Below are 16352 nucleotides of genomic sequence, written 5' to 3'. Positions count from 1 at the left end.
CACCTTTCTCCATATTTGCATGTGCGCCACATCACTTGGTCTTTCTGTCCCTTCCTGCAGCACTGCAAGCATCTCTTTATTTGACTGAAATTCTCTTAAAAAAAAAAAAAAAAAGGAAGACAGAACAATCCAACACATCCCATTTATTAATTTAAAAAACATGGAAGAAAAGTAATAGGGAAAATTTTAGCAATAAAAAAGGGATCCTGCTTAAAAATCTATAGAACTTGTCTAGCAACATAAACTGATTCTTTGGGTTAGAGATGACCCCATACAAAACCCCAAATTCAGAACACTCACAGTGCAGGAGAATCTGGCTACAGACCACTTTTCTACTTTAGGTTAAACTCTTCCCCTAAATTCATATATCCCACTGCTACCAGCTTTGACGTAAGTAGAATATGTAGCCCTCACAGTAATATTTGCCTTAAATGGTAATGGATATATTTTAGCTTTCAGACAGAAAAACACTCTGGGCCATGTTAGAAAGAACTCTAGGGTCACAGAGACTTATGGCTGACTCTTTAGAGCAAACTTAGAGCAGACTGCACAGCAGTTATACAAGCAATTAAGAAAAAATCTCTTATTTGGCATTTCTCTATCAATATCTCTTGGGCCTGTGACACGAAGGTCATTCACCGTTAAGCAGATACAACATACGCCAATGGGTTCTGCTTGGCTGAGATGAAGACTTTCATGCTCTTGAATATAAAGCAATGAACAGTGTTTCCAGCTGTCCCTGAAAGGCCTCATCCTCTTCCCATGACAAAACTCGGCTCTTCAGCATCATCTTCCTTCTCTTCCTCCTCCTTGCTATCCTCTTCATCATCTTCGCTGCTGACTTGCTCTTGAGATTGATCAGGTTCTAAAAATACAAACAGGATGAATAGATAACATACTCCCATATGTCTTCCTTGTTAAGTATTTCACAAGAAAATAGTCTCAGGTGCTAAGCAAATGTGTAGTCGGTGACACTAATTAGTACGGATGGGTAACACATTCCCATGTGTTCTCCTTGTTAAGTATCTCACAACAAAGCAGTCCCTACTAAGGAAACATGTATCAGGTTATATTAATTCTACCGAGTGATGTAAAGCTCAGAATATCAAGTTCTCCCTAGAAGGAATATTCCCTTACCTCCACCATTACCACTGTGACAAGATGATCGTTAAGCAACTCCACCTCCTATAGAACATTATTTCAGAGGTAGTAAAATGCTGAGGCAATAGGTTATCTCATTCCCAGTCTCACCTCTGCAAGTCAGCATGAACTTTCAAGTATCACAGAGTACTGTCAAAGAATGCAGGCACTGGGAAGCCATGGGCAAGACTCAGTTTATTTCTACACCTACCCAAGTTTACAGAAACTCCACAAGGCACCATGAACTTTTACAGACTGTTTGGTATACTGCAAGTACAGGAACTCGTTAAGATACGTGTAAGATTAACAAGGGTCACAGAAAACTCATGAAGCTTGCTGGAAGACCAGAAAACACCTATTAGAAATTAAGTAAAAGATAATGAAAATAGGTATGGCATAAAGCATGACTTAGCCATTCTTCTGCTCCCAGTGGCTCCTGCACCTTTGCTGTTTCTCAGGCCAAGTTCTGACCAGTGAGATGTACGATTCAGCATCAGTGGTCTGATGCCACCACGTGGTTAAGTTCTGTACTTTCATTTTTTATTAGGGCTCTGAATAATAATGCACCTTCAACAGCTGACCTTACTCAGCACCAACCTTTATTCTTAATGTTTTTACTACAACAAAGGTGAAAGCTGGCAACTCAGAGGTTTTATTTATTGATTCAAAAAGGAAGATAAATGCTTTCCTACGATATCCAACAAATATACTTCAATTACTTTCCAAAAACCTTCAGATCTCAACGCCAGGACACACAAACCTAGAAGACAAGCCTGTTCTCAGTAGACTAAAGATGGCTAGCAGGAGGCTTCTATCTCCACCATCCATGCAGGCCTTCTGGCATTTTTGCCTGACTTTGTCTTTGTTTGGATGCCTCGCTCCTGAGCATGGAGGAGGTGATCCTTGAATATTAACCAGCTTTCTTGGGCCCCTCTTCCTTCCAGGGCTTTATTCCCTACTACTTTACCAAGCAGATCCCTGAAGGCTGATTTTTTTTACTTTTATTATTTTAAATACAGAACCACAAACTGTAAAGAGCTAAGAACTGTTCTAAAGACAAGGGAGTTTGGATTCTAGCTTCCAGAAGATGACTTAGTTGTGCCAAACAAAACCACTCCAGCCCAGCAATGGCATATGGCAGTCCCATATCCAGCTACCCCTCTCCCAGTCACTCCCTAAAGGGATGGGTATTCTGTTTTGTTCACTCAAAATTAACAAAATTGTGTCAACACATACTTAAAATTCTACTTCCAGTCACAATTTGTAAATGAGTAGCTTTAAAAAAATCAGAAACAAAACAGAACACCAAAAAAATCCACTCTGCTACATTCACTTGCTGTCACAAGTAAAATTAACCTAATGATTAATTTGTCCTCCCATGTTTCTATGGGAGGCTGGCAATGGTTCAGTTGAAACAAATCCAGTTCTGAAAAAGCAAAGCAGAAATAAGGTAGAACTGTCAGACAAGTCACTCTTGCAGCAGAATTATCAGAAACTGCTGTAACTTTAAGAATTACTACAGAGTCAGTGTGCTAATCCACTATTTGAAAGACTAAGCTAAGATACACTCAGTGAAAGGAAGCAACGGGTATTCAAGAGTTTGAGCAGTTACGCTGACATTGCTGAACATTAATTTTCAAGACTGCAGGAGAACAGAGGCAGTCATGTTTTCCAAGTTTATTTCTATGCAAAATAAAATAGTTGTGTGGAACAGACGGGACTGAGATGGCTCAATTTTTTTTACACACAGTCATAAATCAGTTTCTTGCTGTTCAAGCTGTGTTTTTTTTCCACCTGTTTTCCCATACACACTCAAAATATACTTGAAAAAAGAACAGCCTTTAACAATACTGCCTTTTTAAGCAGAAAATGTTCTAAATCTGTAGTTTGTCAGAATAGCTGGGGCAAAATATCCACAATCAAAAAACTCCGATTCCAATGTTTGCTGTCCAAAATTTCCCCTAATAAAGGGAAAATATTCACAAACAGCCAAGTTATTTGTAAGATTAAATCTCAACATAAATGGCTTTCAAAGAGGACTTTTGAAACATTAGCTAAAATAACAAGCTTAAGGCTCAGCCTTCCTTTCCATGTATTGAGAACGCTTGGGGTGGGGGGTGGAACAAACCCTTCTAGGCTTCAATAAGCAAACAGAACTAAGGCTTGAGAAAAGAAGACTAAATTTCACTGACCTTTTTCCTGCTTCTTTTGTTCAAGTTTATTTTTCTTAGCTTGCAGTTTCTTCTCTTTTAACTTCTGGCTATAAAGCAAAGAAAAAAAGACTCTCTTGAAAATCCAACATTGTAAAGCTTCTGCACATTCATACACTGATAAGAACATATTACAGACACCTTGGAAAAGCAGACATCAGAAGAGAAGTTCAATTTAAATTTGGCCTCAACTGAAAATTCAGCGAGAGCAAACTTAGACATGGGATGAGCAGAAACTTTTCTATGCTGTTTCTAGTCTAATGGAATTTTTTTTTTTTTAGAAGCCTTCCATGACGCCACTGCAACCAAAACCATATGATACGCAAGAATCTCCAAGAACACAGAAGGAACAAAAATAAAACTGCCCCTACATTTTAGCTACCTAGCCTAATAAAAAAGACAAAATAGTGTTGAAACCCAGACTGCTGGAAGTGAACACTGGGGAAAAAAATAATTAAATCATCACCAGGAATACAGACTTTAACTGAAAAAAAAATAATGCCGTATGCTTTGACCTTTATTTTTGGCTGTACTTCATCAATATGTTAGGCCCTAGGTCAGGATGAAGAGAAAGGGTGGTGGGGGAATTTAGAGGGGCTCCTACAGGGCAAAGCCACTTGGTAACCTACACCACTAGACTATATAGACGGGGGACAAGGAGGTGTTAGTGTTTAGGCAGCGTCTGCTGTTTGAACAGCTGCTCTCCGTCTCAGCCAGGGAAAAGGCAACAGGCCAGATCTGACTTGCTGGCCATCTGTTGGACCACACTAAATTAAAGTAAAATGGCAACAGTGTTTGTGTTGTGCACTTCTGTGCTAATATGCCAGTGAGTCACTTTGCACAGACTCTTCAGCAGCAACTCTCAGCTACAAGATGTAAACTCCTCAAAGAAGCAAGAGAGAGGCTGCTCAGGGTCAGACCCTCTGAAAGAGCCAAGCCATGATACCCTGCTACTTCTGAAATGTATGGTAGACACAGACTGTGAAATTTAACTTCTTGTATCACTGCATTACAATGCTCAGTCTATTTCTTGAAAGTATCAATCTTGTAACCATTTCACTTCCTTCTAAAACTTAAGAGAAGGATGGATTTAATATTTTTTAATTTTTCCATCTAACTTACTAGACTTGACCTACCAGACATTTCAATGAGGTAGGTAGAAGCAGCTACTGATTTTAACAATACTGCACCCATCAGTGGCCTTTTCAGTAGTCACAGACTGAATCAGACTAGTCACACTGACAGTGTATGGAGGACAGCATCAGGCCCCACCACGCTCTGCTAGTCCGAATCCATATGTGCACCCATTAAGCAGCACCCGGTTTTGCACTTAAGCTGCTCGGTGTCAGCTGTTTCAGGTATTTATTTAACCCAGATGTACACACAGACCATTCCTGACATTGTTATAACAAATAATGCAGTAAGGCATGCTGCAGTCAACATCACAGGTCAGCAAAAGCTGCTCAACCAGTCAAAAGTTATCCTGCTAGTGATGACATGGAAAATTAACCATGCCAGCAAAGCCTGTCGCATTTACAGCTACTTTTCGCAACCAAACAATGACATTAAAGTTAATTTCCACAGCCAGACTTCTCAGCTGATAGGTGTAGACACAGAATGATAGCATTTATCCAAGCGTGCAGCTACAGATGAGGCACGGGGCATGAGGGTTTTCCATGTCAAGCCTCCTGGGAACAATCTGCCCTTACCGCTTCCTTCTGCGTTTTGCTGTTTGTTCTTCTGCAATCATCTTATTCCTCTCCAGTTTCTTCTGGAATTCCTCATCTAGTCTTTGCTGTAATTGATCACAGGTCATACTTGGGTCACAATCTAAATTAAAATATTTCTTTTTAAAGTCATGTCCTTTTAGGGAGAAGTCTTTTAGCAAAATACAGAAGGGAGCTTTCCCAGATTTTGTCCGGCTTCTTTATACAAAAGTCATATTCCAAGGAATGACTTCTGTACAGACAGCATTTTTAACCTGCAGCCTGAGCCAAACATTGAAGCCTTTAGAGGGAGAAATCCTCACCAAAACAGATGAGGGAGGTTGGGCTTCTACCCTACAGAATGTTTCAGTAAAAACAAGAGAATAATTTGAGACACAAGCATTAATCAAAGGACTCATCTTGGCCAAGAGAGAGTATAACAATAACGCTCTCTGAAAGAGGTGCTATTTGACTCAGCCAAGACTTCAAAGGAATAGATCGAGCACAGGCACTTGCTTTGATTCTATCTGCGCAAGACCGTGATATTAGAGATTTCTAGTTTTTAAAGCATTTTCAAACCAATCTGAGAACACACGCATTCACATGCGGTCTTACTGTGTGGTAGGACCCCAGTGAACAGAGAAGATGGAGCACGTCTGACACAAAGCACCAAATGTTTCAATACTGACAACACCACCACATATCACATACTCCTACAGTTTTCCTCTGATAAGGGGTGTTTCAGAACTGAATTATTCATATATGACGTTAAAAGAAAAACAAAGATTTGCAATGAACACCACATGGTCGAGGACGGGGCGGGGGGGGGGGGGCGGCATTACAGAGAGTCCTGCTGACCTTCTCCGCCATGGCATCCATGAAATCTTGCCTCTGGTACTCTCGCCGACGGAGATGCCGGTACACATGAAACTCCCCACTCCCAGCTCCAGCACTGGAACCTACAACAAAGAAGAGTTAGTCTACTAGAAAATAACATATACCAGGTGCTCACAAATGACTACAGCTAGATACTGAGGGGCAGGACACGTGAAAGCTGAAAATCCAACTAACAGAGAGAGTGTCACCATTCTATGTAAGCTCAAATCACTCACAATCAAAAGCCAAAGCAAACTGCGAAACCACACACTTATGGGTCACGGTAGTTTCTACTGGTCAATTATTCCCCTAGGGAGAATCCAGTCTTAGCTGGACATTGAGGCAGTAAAAGAACTAGAGATCAAATGCACATCCCATTCTCTTATAGGCAGAGAGAGGTAAGCTAAAACATCCTACTGAGGCTGCTTCTGACTTTCAGCATCTCATACAAAAACCCAAAAGTCATCAGAAAGGTGCTAAACCCCATCATATTATACTTTCCCATGCAAGACAGATTTTGACTGGTTCTTCATAAATTAAATCCCTACAGCTCTCTCTTCCTGGCATCAGTCTGCATATGGAAGTCTCACAGGAGCTTTCAACATCACACTCCATTCTCTTCCCCTGTCTCCTGAGCCATTTTTCAATGCAAAGCACACAAATACATGCCTCAAAGAAGACACCTAGTAATTAAAACATGGCAGCTGGGACTGCAATAGGGGTGCTTTTGATACCAACAGAATCCCAGCACGTCAGGCGCTTCCAGAAAAACAAGACAGTTCAACACAAGCACACAGCAAAGCTATTTGAAAAAGCCATGAGGGAATTACAATAAGCAGAACAGTTTATTCAGAAGCATATAAAAGCTTTAGTCCAAGATCAATTGTTCTGAAATAAGAACAAGTCTGCCTCTGGAAAGGATCATTAATAATGATGAAGGTCCCAAAGAAAGACAGAACTTCTACATGCAGATACAATTTATACCACAACTGCTACATTTAAACCCTGCAGGTAAAAGTAACATCTGGTTCGGGTTCCTTGCAGAGCTGCCAGCTTACCCGACCACGTACAGTCATAGCCACTGCATGTGTCTGCTTCTCACTGCCCAAGGTTCAGACTCAAAGCAGTCAAAAGAGGGACTTCATAATTATAAGCTTCCAGAGCACTCTCAGACCCGTGGAAAGGACAGATTTACTTATCATCATTTACCATTTACTTGTCATCACCAGAGCAGAAGCTTATTTCATTGCATGCGGTCCACGTGCCAGAGTGCCACAGGCATTGTTCACTTTGCATTCTGACAAGCAGAAAGGTAGAACCCAAGAACCAAACAAAACTTGAAAAAGCGGCTCTCGAAGCACATTTCATACCTCTTTTCTCCAGCAAAATGAGCAACAACAGAAAACCGTCTCTGGCCTTCTCCGTTAAACACTTTTCTAAGTTTAATGTAGCTGACCCTAGAGTTATCTGAAGAATAATATCTTTACCCATCACATCTCTAACGAACTCCGGAGGAGGTCGTGGTGCCCATTCATTCAGTTTTTCAGGAATTGGTACAGTCTTTTCCTGCAAGAACAAACCAACCAGTCATCAGTATCTTCTAGGAGCAAAGTCTGCAATTTTAACACATTGTTGAAAGGTGGTATATGTCTGACAACAGCCTCTTCCATCAGCTGACAGATCTCAGAAGGAGCACAGCTGTAGTCATTTCTTCATGCATAGGGATCAGAAGCAGACAGAAAAGGAGGCTCAGAAGGTATCCTCTCTTTCCCTCACATTCAGGCCTGCAGGTCAACAAACCCCAGGAGGATTAGGAGTGTCTGTGCTTCTTTTCAGTATGCAAACTAGAAGGAAGCAAGTCAGCGCCTCCAAGCACTTGCAGAAACTGAGTATACTCCCATTACCAGTAGCCTGGGAAGTGATGAAAGGCATTTGTGCACCTTCCATGCCAGATCTACGGAGGACAGGGAAGAGGAGGGAAGGGAGAACACATGGTGCAAGGTCAGAGGAAGAGCACAGTGCAGGGACATCTCAGCCTCCTCCAGCGAACACGAAGGGTGAGACTCCACCTGGCAAACACCTCCTCCTCAGGGCAAGGATCAAAGCACCCAGTGAGAGGAACCAGGGTCATGCCCCCCCCCCTTAAAAACAGCGGCCAGAGCACTGAGGGGCCAGCGCCCACCCTGCACCCCCAGAGAAGGATCTCTCTTCTCATGGCAACCCAGGGCAGGGGGGAGCGGCCTCTGTCTCCTCACAGACCCAGGGAGGAGGGGGGGGTGGGTCGGCCCCTCTCCCCTCCCGGACCCGGGAAGGAGAGGGATGGAGGTGGGTCCCTCTCCCCTCACAGAGCCCGCGGGTGGTGGGCTTTGCTCCCTCTGCCCTCCAGGAGAGATGTCGGCCCTCTCCCCTCAAGGACCCGCGAAGGAGAAGAGGGGTCTGCCCCTCTCTCCTCACAGACCCCGCCGGAGGGGGTGTCGGTCCCTCTCCCCTCACGGACGCGGGGGGAGGGGGAAGGGGGTGCCGTGCCGGTCCCTCACCCCTCAAGCACCCGGGGGAGGAGGAGGAAGCAGAAGGTCCGTCCATCTTCCCCACAGAACCGGAGGCGGGGGGTGTCGGCCCCGCTGCCCTCACGGAGCCCGCGGCGGGGGTGCGTGGGGGGGTGGGGTATCGCTCTCCCCTCGCGGACCCTCCGCCCCGCGCAGGGGCAGGGGCCCGGCGGGTGCCCTCACCGGGTTCCTCATGAGCCGCTCGAGGCGGAGGCGCTGCTCCTCGGCGGCGCTGCGCGGGATGACGAGCGGCTGCGGCTCCTTGCGGGGCCGGGGCGGCCGCGGGGCCGAGGGTGCCGCCATGCTCCAGCCGCCGCCGCGCCCCGCCCCGCCGCCACGTCACGGCGCGCGACGCGCCCGGCCTGCGGGGCTGCCGCGGCCTGTCATGGCGGCGGGGCCTGCCCGCGGGGGCCGGGCCCGGGCTGGGGCAGCGCCGCTGCGTGCCGGGCTCCGGCGGGGTCGCGGCCGCCCGGAGCTGTGCTGCCTGGAGCTTCGGCATCCCCCGACCCCTCAGGCGCGTCCTCCAGCCCACAGCGAGTGCAGCCCGTTCCCCAGGCAGCTGTGGCATCTGCCGCGCTCAGGGCCCAGCCCCTGACAGCAGGGCCCTGAGGAGGGCGAAAATGCTGCGCGTTCCGCCCTGGCACCTTCAGCCCTTCCAAATCCCTTCGCTGTGACGGTGAAATCGATACGAGACTTCCTAGTGCCTCCCCGGCAGGCTGCCTGCGCCATCTGTTCGTGTCACTTCGGTGATTAACCAGCGCTGCCCGTAGGCTTTGTCTGTTGACGGTGATGTACGGCAGCGCCATTCCCCGCCATTCCCCACGGCACGGCCTTGCCAGGCGCTGGGAGGGGTGGGCAGGTATCCAGGGGACACGTCGCGCTCTCTGCGTTTGTATTCACAGCTGGGTTTTGCAGGAACGGGGCCTGGACCAGCTGAGGGCTTCTACACCCAGATCCATGCTTGCCTGATGGGGCCAGAGGAAGCCACGAGCGGGGAAGAGGAGCTGGAGCTGGCTGCGGTACAGGCTTCTTCTGCAAGCCAAATGTCTCGTCAAGCCGCTGTGGCCCCACAGAAATGGCATGGCATATGCTGAGGCTGTGTGTGCATCAGAGAATTAGCTAGTAAAGGTCAGCTGCAATGGAAGAGGGGCATAAGCCTTTGTGTAGTTTATGGAGATAAGCTGGAGCGGTGAAGTAGGGCTCTGGGTTGTAGACAGCTTCGTGCTATGCATGTGGAGAGGGTGAAAGAAAGGGGAACAGAGAGGTTGGGAATTGCTCCTTCTGAGATTTATGGGGCATTTGTATGAATTTATTAAGCCCCTATGCTCTTCCCTCTTCCGTGAAGAAAATCAGAGCTGATCCTCAGGTTCAGCCCTGTGTTTACAAAAGACTTTTCAACCTCTATGGTTGCTATGGAAATCACACTAGTTTATGCCTCGTGTTTGTCTTACCAACCTGATTTGTAAAAGAATGGTGTGAATTTAGTGTTGGCTGAGTTCCCAGCTGGCTGTGCTGGCCCTGAAAGACATCCTTGCAGTTGCAGGCCTGGCTGGAGCAATGCAAACAGCTTCCCCCATGCTGTCTGCCAGCTCACAAGCTCCTGTGCCCATGGCTCTCGCAGCCTTGGGTCCTTTTCAGCCCAACACGACAGAAACCAGGCAGTGCCAGCCTGCGCTCAGCTCCATTTGCAGGGGCTGGGGGCAGGTACCTGCCCCTGTCTCGTCTCAGTGACTGCAAAACGGGTTTGAGAAGCAGAGCTGCTGCAGATCAGTTGAGTTTCCTCTCCCTTCTGCTCTGCTGAGTGCTGAGCACAACACAGACCAGTTTAGCTCCCTAGTTACCCCGTTTCTTCCTCCTTGCTGTCACGGCCACCTCTCCAAAACACAGCTTCCAAACATGGGGGTGTGAGTGATGAGCTGTCAGGTTTCAGCCCTCTCATGCCAGTCCCCACAGGAGGAAAGCAGAATAGCAGCCGTGCCTGCAGACATTGTGACAGCCCGAGGGCTGCAGGGAGCAGCTGGGCAGCTTGATTCTCTTGCTTGAAGTGTGGCTTGCGCCAGAGACGGCTCATAGCCCTAGGAAACAGCAGGCAGTTGCCTGTTATCCAACAAAGCCCACGCAAACACCATGGGGAAAGAGACCTGGGAGCATTTCATTCTCAAACTACATTGGTGCAGACTCTTGATGTATTATGCACGTTATTACTTTTAAAACATACCTATCTTAGAGGACGGGGGACATGGATGGACAAGACTGTTACTTGGGTCATATAAAAATAGAAAGTATTTAATCATGCCGTTTAAAAACACAAAGCCCATGAAATCAGAGTGCTGGCCTGGGAACTGGGCTTACTGGGGACAAGGGATTTGCATTAGAACAGGAAAGTGTTTTCATAGTTCAGTGCAAACCAAACAACAAAATTCAGCTCCCTGATCCGTACCAAAGCAGCTCATTTGTGTTTCAGAGCAAAGGCAGCCTGAGCAGTTTTCCTAGCAAAGGGATCCTTCTGGAAGCACCGTAAGCCTTTGCTGAGAAAAACGCTGCATGTCAAGCAGAAGCAGCCACGGACAGCTCAAACATCAGCCAGCGTGAAACGTGGGAGGCTGTGCTGCTGAAATCCCTTTGCATTTTTGCCCTTTTCATACTGTTCGCCAGGATGCAGCTCAGAGCCAGCATCCTCACAGACCAGTCCTGCTCTGTCCCCAGGCAGAGGGCATCGCTGGCACGCGATCCAGCCCAGCCCACATGCTGAGGCTGCTTTCCCCTTGTTTCACTACTAGATCTCTGTGTTTGATGCAACGAGCTGTTGCATCCTGCCTCTGCCCTCCCAGGAACCCTGTGAAAGGAAAAGAAAGCATGTTTTCCAGCAAGACTAATGCTGTAATTAGTCGATTTGTTAATACGCTGAGGTGTGAACAGCTTATGGTGAGGCAGGAGGAGCGGCTGTCCTGCAGGCACAGCCCTCAGTGCCTGCCTTGCGGGCAACGAAGGAGGCCATACGGAGGGGCTGTCACCTCCCCAGCTCCTGATGGATGAGCTCTCTAGGACCAGTGAACAGGCTCTGGAGACTTTTGGGGAGGGAATGTTTTTTGTGAATGGATCGTAACACAACCGTGGCCTGATTACAGAGCTGAGCAGCTTCCTCCACCCCACCCCCCCCAGCCATGTGTTAGCTGTGTCTGGAAGCCGTGTCTGTCACGCTGCTTAGCTGTGACAGTACAGTCTGGGACAACATACCGGTTTTCCCGGGGGATCCTCAGCAGAAGAGAAAACACTAGAAAGATACACAACAGGAGTGTGAGGCACCACCTCCCAGGAGAAATGAAGGCATAGGAGGGGGGAATGACATGCTACAGGGAACTAACTCGGCTGCTGGGAGATGCTAGCACAGGCCTTTGGCAAGAGAGGTCCATCTTCACACCCCAGGGCTGCCAATCCATTATTATCAGCGCTGCTTCAAGGATGGAGGCATTCCGACTTGCGCCACTGACAAACCAGACAAAGAAAATAGACTGGGAGGAGAAGAAACCCTGCCCTGCACAGCCTGGACCCATCATCCACCCCCCTCTGCTCAGCAGTGAGAAAAATACCCACTCCATCCTCAGCACACTCCATGGCGCAGAGGCAGTTTGAGCCCAGCCCCAGCTGCCTCGAGAGAGCCATGAGGTCTACACCCATGCAACACGACAGCATCTTCATTCTCTCTTTTTTCTTTCCACGCCCCCTGCCATGTTGTAAATCCACCAAAGCCCCAAGTTCATGTGCTTTCTTTTGCAAGTGATTTTATTTTAAAATTGTAACTCGAGTTCTCCATTTGTTTAACAAGTCCCTCCCCCTTTTAAATAAAATTAATTTATTCTACAGAACAGTAAACTCTTCCAGACTCTTCCCTATTTACAAATTAACATTTTTGCTTGCAGATCATTGCTTCCCCCTCCTTTTCCTATCCTGTGACACAGAAGGTGAAAAATCAGCCAACATCTGAAGGTTTGTAAGGCAGTGCTCCCATCCACAACCACACGGCTTGCTGGGACCTCAGTGAAGAACAAGAGTGACGATGTCTGTGCTGCAACCAGAGGTACACCACCCCCCGCAAGCCCCCGCATTCATGAGTGTGAAGGCAGCAGGTCCATGTTCAGCCCATCCAAGAGCATCTGGCCTCTCCCTGTTGCATGGGCTCCTCCATGTGCTGAACACAGCTCCTCCTGTGCTGAACAAGGAGAAATACTCCTGCCAGAGCAAACTGCTCCTCCTGCCCTCTGATAGGCCATGCATTTAGGGATAAGGCAGCATTTGCTGCAGGAATGAGATCCACCAGCCCTTGTCTCACACACCCATGGGGCAGAAAGGCAGCTTTTACACAGCAGGAAGAGGCAAGGAGCCTTGGAGACACCTTCCCTGCCCTCTTGAAGTAGGAGAGACAAGTGACTCCAGCACTGGGGACATGCTTTGCTAGCTCAGGAAAGGCGGCACCCCCCAAAAAAGAAAAATAATAATTTGACTCAACTCAAAACTCCAGGCAAATTCAAGGGGTTTTGAGATAGGTTGTAGCTTGGCTCATACCTCTCTGCACTAAGTGGTAACTTTTAGCTGGGTACCATAGAGTCTTCTCTACCTGGAGACCTATCCAGACACTTCAAAGCCACCTCACTCAGGTCCTGCTAGCACTCTCACCCAGGCCTGGCAGCCACCTGAGGAGCCAGAAGTCCTGGTGATGGGTAAGACAAGCTGCAACGAGGCGAACCAAGAGAGATGTGCAAGCACTCTGCAGGCAAAGCTGCCCCTTCAGGTCTCCAGCCGCACACGAGGCACACAACCCTGTAAGCAGCCTGGCCTGTAAAACCACCCTAAGGGCTTCAGTGACCTGGAGGAAAAGCATCGACAACATAGTGCGTACTTGGCCAACAGTGGGGTTCTGCTCTGTGCTCCCTTCCAGGGCTCGCCTCCACCAGGGGAACCCCCTTTTCCTGCTATAGGTGCAGGTGGCTGCATCAGTCTGTCAGAAAGCCACCAAAGAGCAGTGACCACTGCCTGGTCCTTCCTGGCAGCAGCGCTGCTGCAGCCCTTGCTGGCAGGGTTCTGCATCTGCCGGGGGCAGGGGGGGGATTTCAGCCATCGGCAAGGGCACTCCTGCCTGCCTGCCCCTCCGCGGAGGCTGGCTGTTCACCTACCTGGCAGCAGGGCCGTTCCCTTTGCTCTGCCTGGGCATTTCTATTTCTCAAAATAATAATAATAAAAAAAAACCAACCACCACCACCTTCAATAGCATCTACTGAAGATGCAGTGCTTTCATTCCCAGGAACCCAGCTGAGCACCTGCAGGGCAAGGCTGCCCCTCACCTCCAGACACAGCCCTTGGCCTCTATCTGACCCCCCACCCCCATCCCCAATGACTAACAAACAACTGGTGCAAAGTGGGGGTGTTTTCATCTTTTTTTCAAGGTTTGCCTTGAGCAATGGAAAATATTGCCTAGGTGCGGCAGAGAGAAGGCAGAAGGCTGAGCAGATGCCCTTGCAGAGAGCTTAGGTTTTGAAGAAGCAAGGAAGAGAGGGAGGAAGAAAGGGGTTATTCAGGTACTCTCTAGGTACAGCAAGGAGAGAAAGAACAAAGGAACAGAAAAGGCAGGACAGTAGGAAAAAAAAACTTTCCTCAAATGCAATTCATTAAGCTTTGGAAAAAGCCTTCTCCTGGCAGAGGGTGGGAAATGCATGCCCCGAAGGGAGCCTGAAAAAAAAGCCTCTGCTCAGGGATCTGCTAGTTCCGTGGTCATCCTGAAATGCCAGAGCCCCTCAGCAGCTGGTTTGTGGGGCAATGGTGCCGGAAGGGACGTTGGCCACGCTGGGCTCTAACCCCAGAGGGGACGTGCTGAGCTGCTTTGGCTGGAGGACGGAGCCTGTCACAGCTTCAGGCTGCCATCCCACGAGGGGCATCCCTGGGGAGGAGATGCAGGGAGCCTCGCTTGGCCCCCGGACAGATCCTGGTCCAGGAGGGAAGGAGAAGAGGCTGCAAGCTCCAAAATGGCACTGATGCTTTCAGCCTCCCAACCCCCCAGCAATGCCCCAACCGTGGGGCTGGTGCTGGGTCCAGCTGGGACATCACCCGCTGCTGACACGGCTCCCAGAAGCAGCAGGGAATGAGAAGCACATCCCGGCTGGGTTGCTGGTGGTGGCAGGAGGAGGTGGCGAGGCTGGTGCAGTGGTGAGAGGCACAGGTGCCCTGCATCCCCCCCACCACCCAGCCCTCGGGCATGGGGGGCTCAGTAGAAAGAGTATTGGTTTTCCACCGCCCGGGTCCGGCTCCGGGCACTGTCAGCCTCATGGTAATCCTCGGCACTGGTGGCAGGGGGCTCCGGCCGGCGCTCGGCACTGTCGCTTCGGCTCCGGGGGCCCAGGGCACCCTCCAGGCGGTGGTAGGGTGCGGGGACGGTGACAGCAGGGGCCATGGCCACCCCCTCAGTGGGCGGCGGGGCCGGTGGACCGGTGGGTGCTGTGCTGCAGAAGTAGTGTGGAGGTGGCAGGTCGACCCGGCAGCCTGGTGGCTGGGACACAAGGGCTGGCGGGGGACTGGCATCTGCAAGGGAGACAGAAACTTGACCCCTCCAATGTTGCCTGGGGGCTTAGCCCCTGCCCCTCCCTTGCCAGCACCTTTCTGTGCCCACCCTCTCCATCCCTGACTGTGTCCTCCCGCAATGCCCCTTGCCCACCCTCTCCCAGCAAACCAAGATGCTCCGAGCCCTGCAGACCCCTCTGCTCCTCTCCTGCCCAAGCCAGGGGGCTGACACCCACAGCCAGGGACATATGGGTCACCCCAGCACAGCCCTGCTGCTGCGTGGTCCTTCCCGCCCATCTCCAGCGGGGATAATGCCCACTTTGGTGGGTCTCCAGAGCCATGCACATTGGCACGGGCACAGCTTTAAGGGAGGGGGGATCCCAGGAATCAGTCCCTTTTAGGTCCATGCAAGATCCCTGCCCATCCCAACCCAACCTCCACCTACCAGGCAGCGGGCTCTGGGCCACAACGTAGCTGCGGAGGGTGATGTCGGCCGCGCCGCCCGACTCCAGGGGGATGGGGTGCGTGTGGAAATGGCGCAGCATGTCGAAGATGGTCTGGAACCAGAGGTGCTGCACGTGGCACTGCCCGCTCTCGTTCAGTGACAGGCGGAGGTGCTGCAAATGCAGGGGGGCAGCAGGTGAGCTGGGGACTGCAAGGGTCACTCTTGCAATCAGCAGAAGGAGCCACCTCCGTCAGTCCAGGGAGGTTTGCTCCTAATGTAGGACTTTTTTTCCCCCTGCCTGGATGGGAGGGTTTCCTGCTGCAGGCTGTTTCCTGCAAAATCCCACTCGCTGCAGCCCTAGAGGTTTGTCCCCTCCTGGTGAGGCACATCACAGCCAAAGAAGGGTGGGTGCAGCCCCAAGTCCTGGTGACACACAGCCTAGGGAAGCCCACAGCCCACCTGAACTGCATCTTGCAGAACAGGTGCCAAGATCAGGCAGTTACATCTCAACCCCTCACAGCATGTGCCCTCTGGTAGAAAAGGGACCCAGCAGAAAACTACATATAGGTTGGTTTTTTTTATAGTGCATCTACATACATCAGGACATGGGGCAGATACGAAGAGGGCAGGGGATGAAGTACCAGGCTACGCTGGGCTTCTGTGGGGTATTGCCCAGAGGGCAAGCACTGATCCAGCTGGGGAAGTGCTGGAGGGGCTGGGCAGGCTGCTGAGGGCTCTTGGGAGACAGGGGTAGGTGGTCCCAAGGGATGCCCTGCCAGCGTGCAGCTCCCCACAGAGCTTTGGGGTCACTGCATGGTGCCTGCTTGCTCAGAGCCCCAGCTGGGCAGGAATGAGCCCGGGGTGCGGGGCAGGGCTGGCA

At 49.8% G+C, this 16352-nt stretch overlaps 2 protein-coding genes and 1 long non-coding RNA gene across 6 annotated transcripts in view; 1 reads left to right on the top strand and 2 right to left on the bottom strand.

Annotated features, from left to right (window-relative positions):
- Positions 1-128: 128 nt before the first annotated feature.
- On the bottom strand, positions 129-8818 carry PRKRIP1 (PRKR interacting protein 1). The gene is made up of 6 exons (XM_055715143.1): positions 8662-8818; positions 7420-7498; positions 5915-6015; positions 5060-5145; positions 3333-3400; positions 129-865 (listed from the first exon to the last, which is right to left on the bottom strand). The coding sequence occupies exons 1-6, from the start codon at positions 8779-8781 to the stop codon at positions 750-752; spliced, it is 570 nt and encodes a 189-aa protein (XP_055571118.1). The 5' UTR covers positions 8782-8818; the 3' UTR covers positions 129-749.
- A 15-nt stretch (positions 8819-8833) lies between these two features.
- On the top strand, positions 8834-13705 carry LOC114016026 (uncharacterized). 4 transcript variants are annotated; one of them, XR_003560276.2, is made up of 2 exons: positions 8834-9224; positions 9394-13705. It is a non-coding gene; the product is annotated as an uncharacterized LOC114016026 (long non-coding RNA). The 4 variants fall into 4 exon arrangements; XR_008733044.1 differs by having other exon boundaries at positions 8834-9244; XR_008733042.1 differs by having other exon boundaries at positions 8834-9264.
- The window catches only part of SH2B2 (SH2B adaptor protein 2), a 26115-nt gene continuing 22073 nt past the window's right edge, over positions 12311-16352 (bottom strand). The window contains exons 9-10 of the mRNA XM_055715065.1: positions 15473-15644; positions 12311-15048 (exon numbers count right to left, since the gene is read on the bottom strand). Coding sequence (XP_055571040.1) covers positions 14735-15048; positions 15473-15644 — 486 coding nt within the window. The 3' untranslated portion in view covers positions 12311-14734. The remainder of the gene's footprint in view (positions 15049-15472; positions 15645-16352) is intronic.

The sequence above is a fragment of the Falco cherrug genome, chromosome 1 (assembly GCF_023634085.1).
Source record: "Falco cherrug isolate bFalChe1 chromosome 1, bFalChe1.pri, whole genome shotgun sequence".
NCBI lineage: Eukaryota > Metazoa > Chordata > Aves > Falconiformes > Falconidae > Falco > Falco cherrug.
The sequence above is the reverse complement of the archived record's forward strand: the minus strand, read 5'-3'. Positions and strand labels throughout refer to the sequence as shown.

Excerpts from the sequence above, each read along its gene's own strand:
- PRKRIP1 (XM_055715143.1), bottom strand. The coding sequence starts at position 8,781 with ATGGCGGCACCCTCGGCCCCGCGGCCGCCCCGGCCCCGCAAGGAGCCG. Across the intron at positions 7,499-8,661 it reads AGCGGCTCATGAGGAACCCG|GAAAAGACTGTACCAATTCC; the intron begins GTGAGGGCACCC and ends TTGTTCTTGCAG. Across the intron at positions 866-3,332 it reads ACAAAAGAAGCAGGAAAAAG|AACCTGATCAATCTCAAGAG; the intron begins GTCAGTGAAATT and ends TTGTATTTTTAG.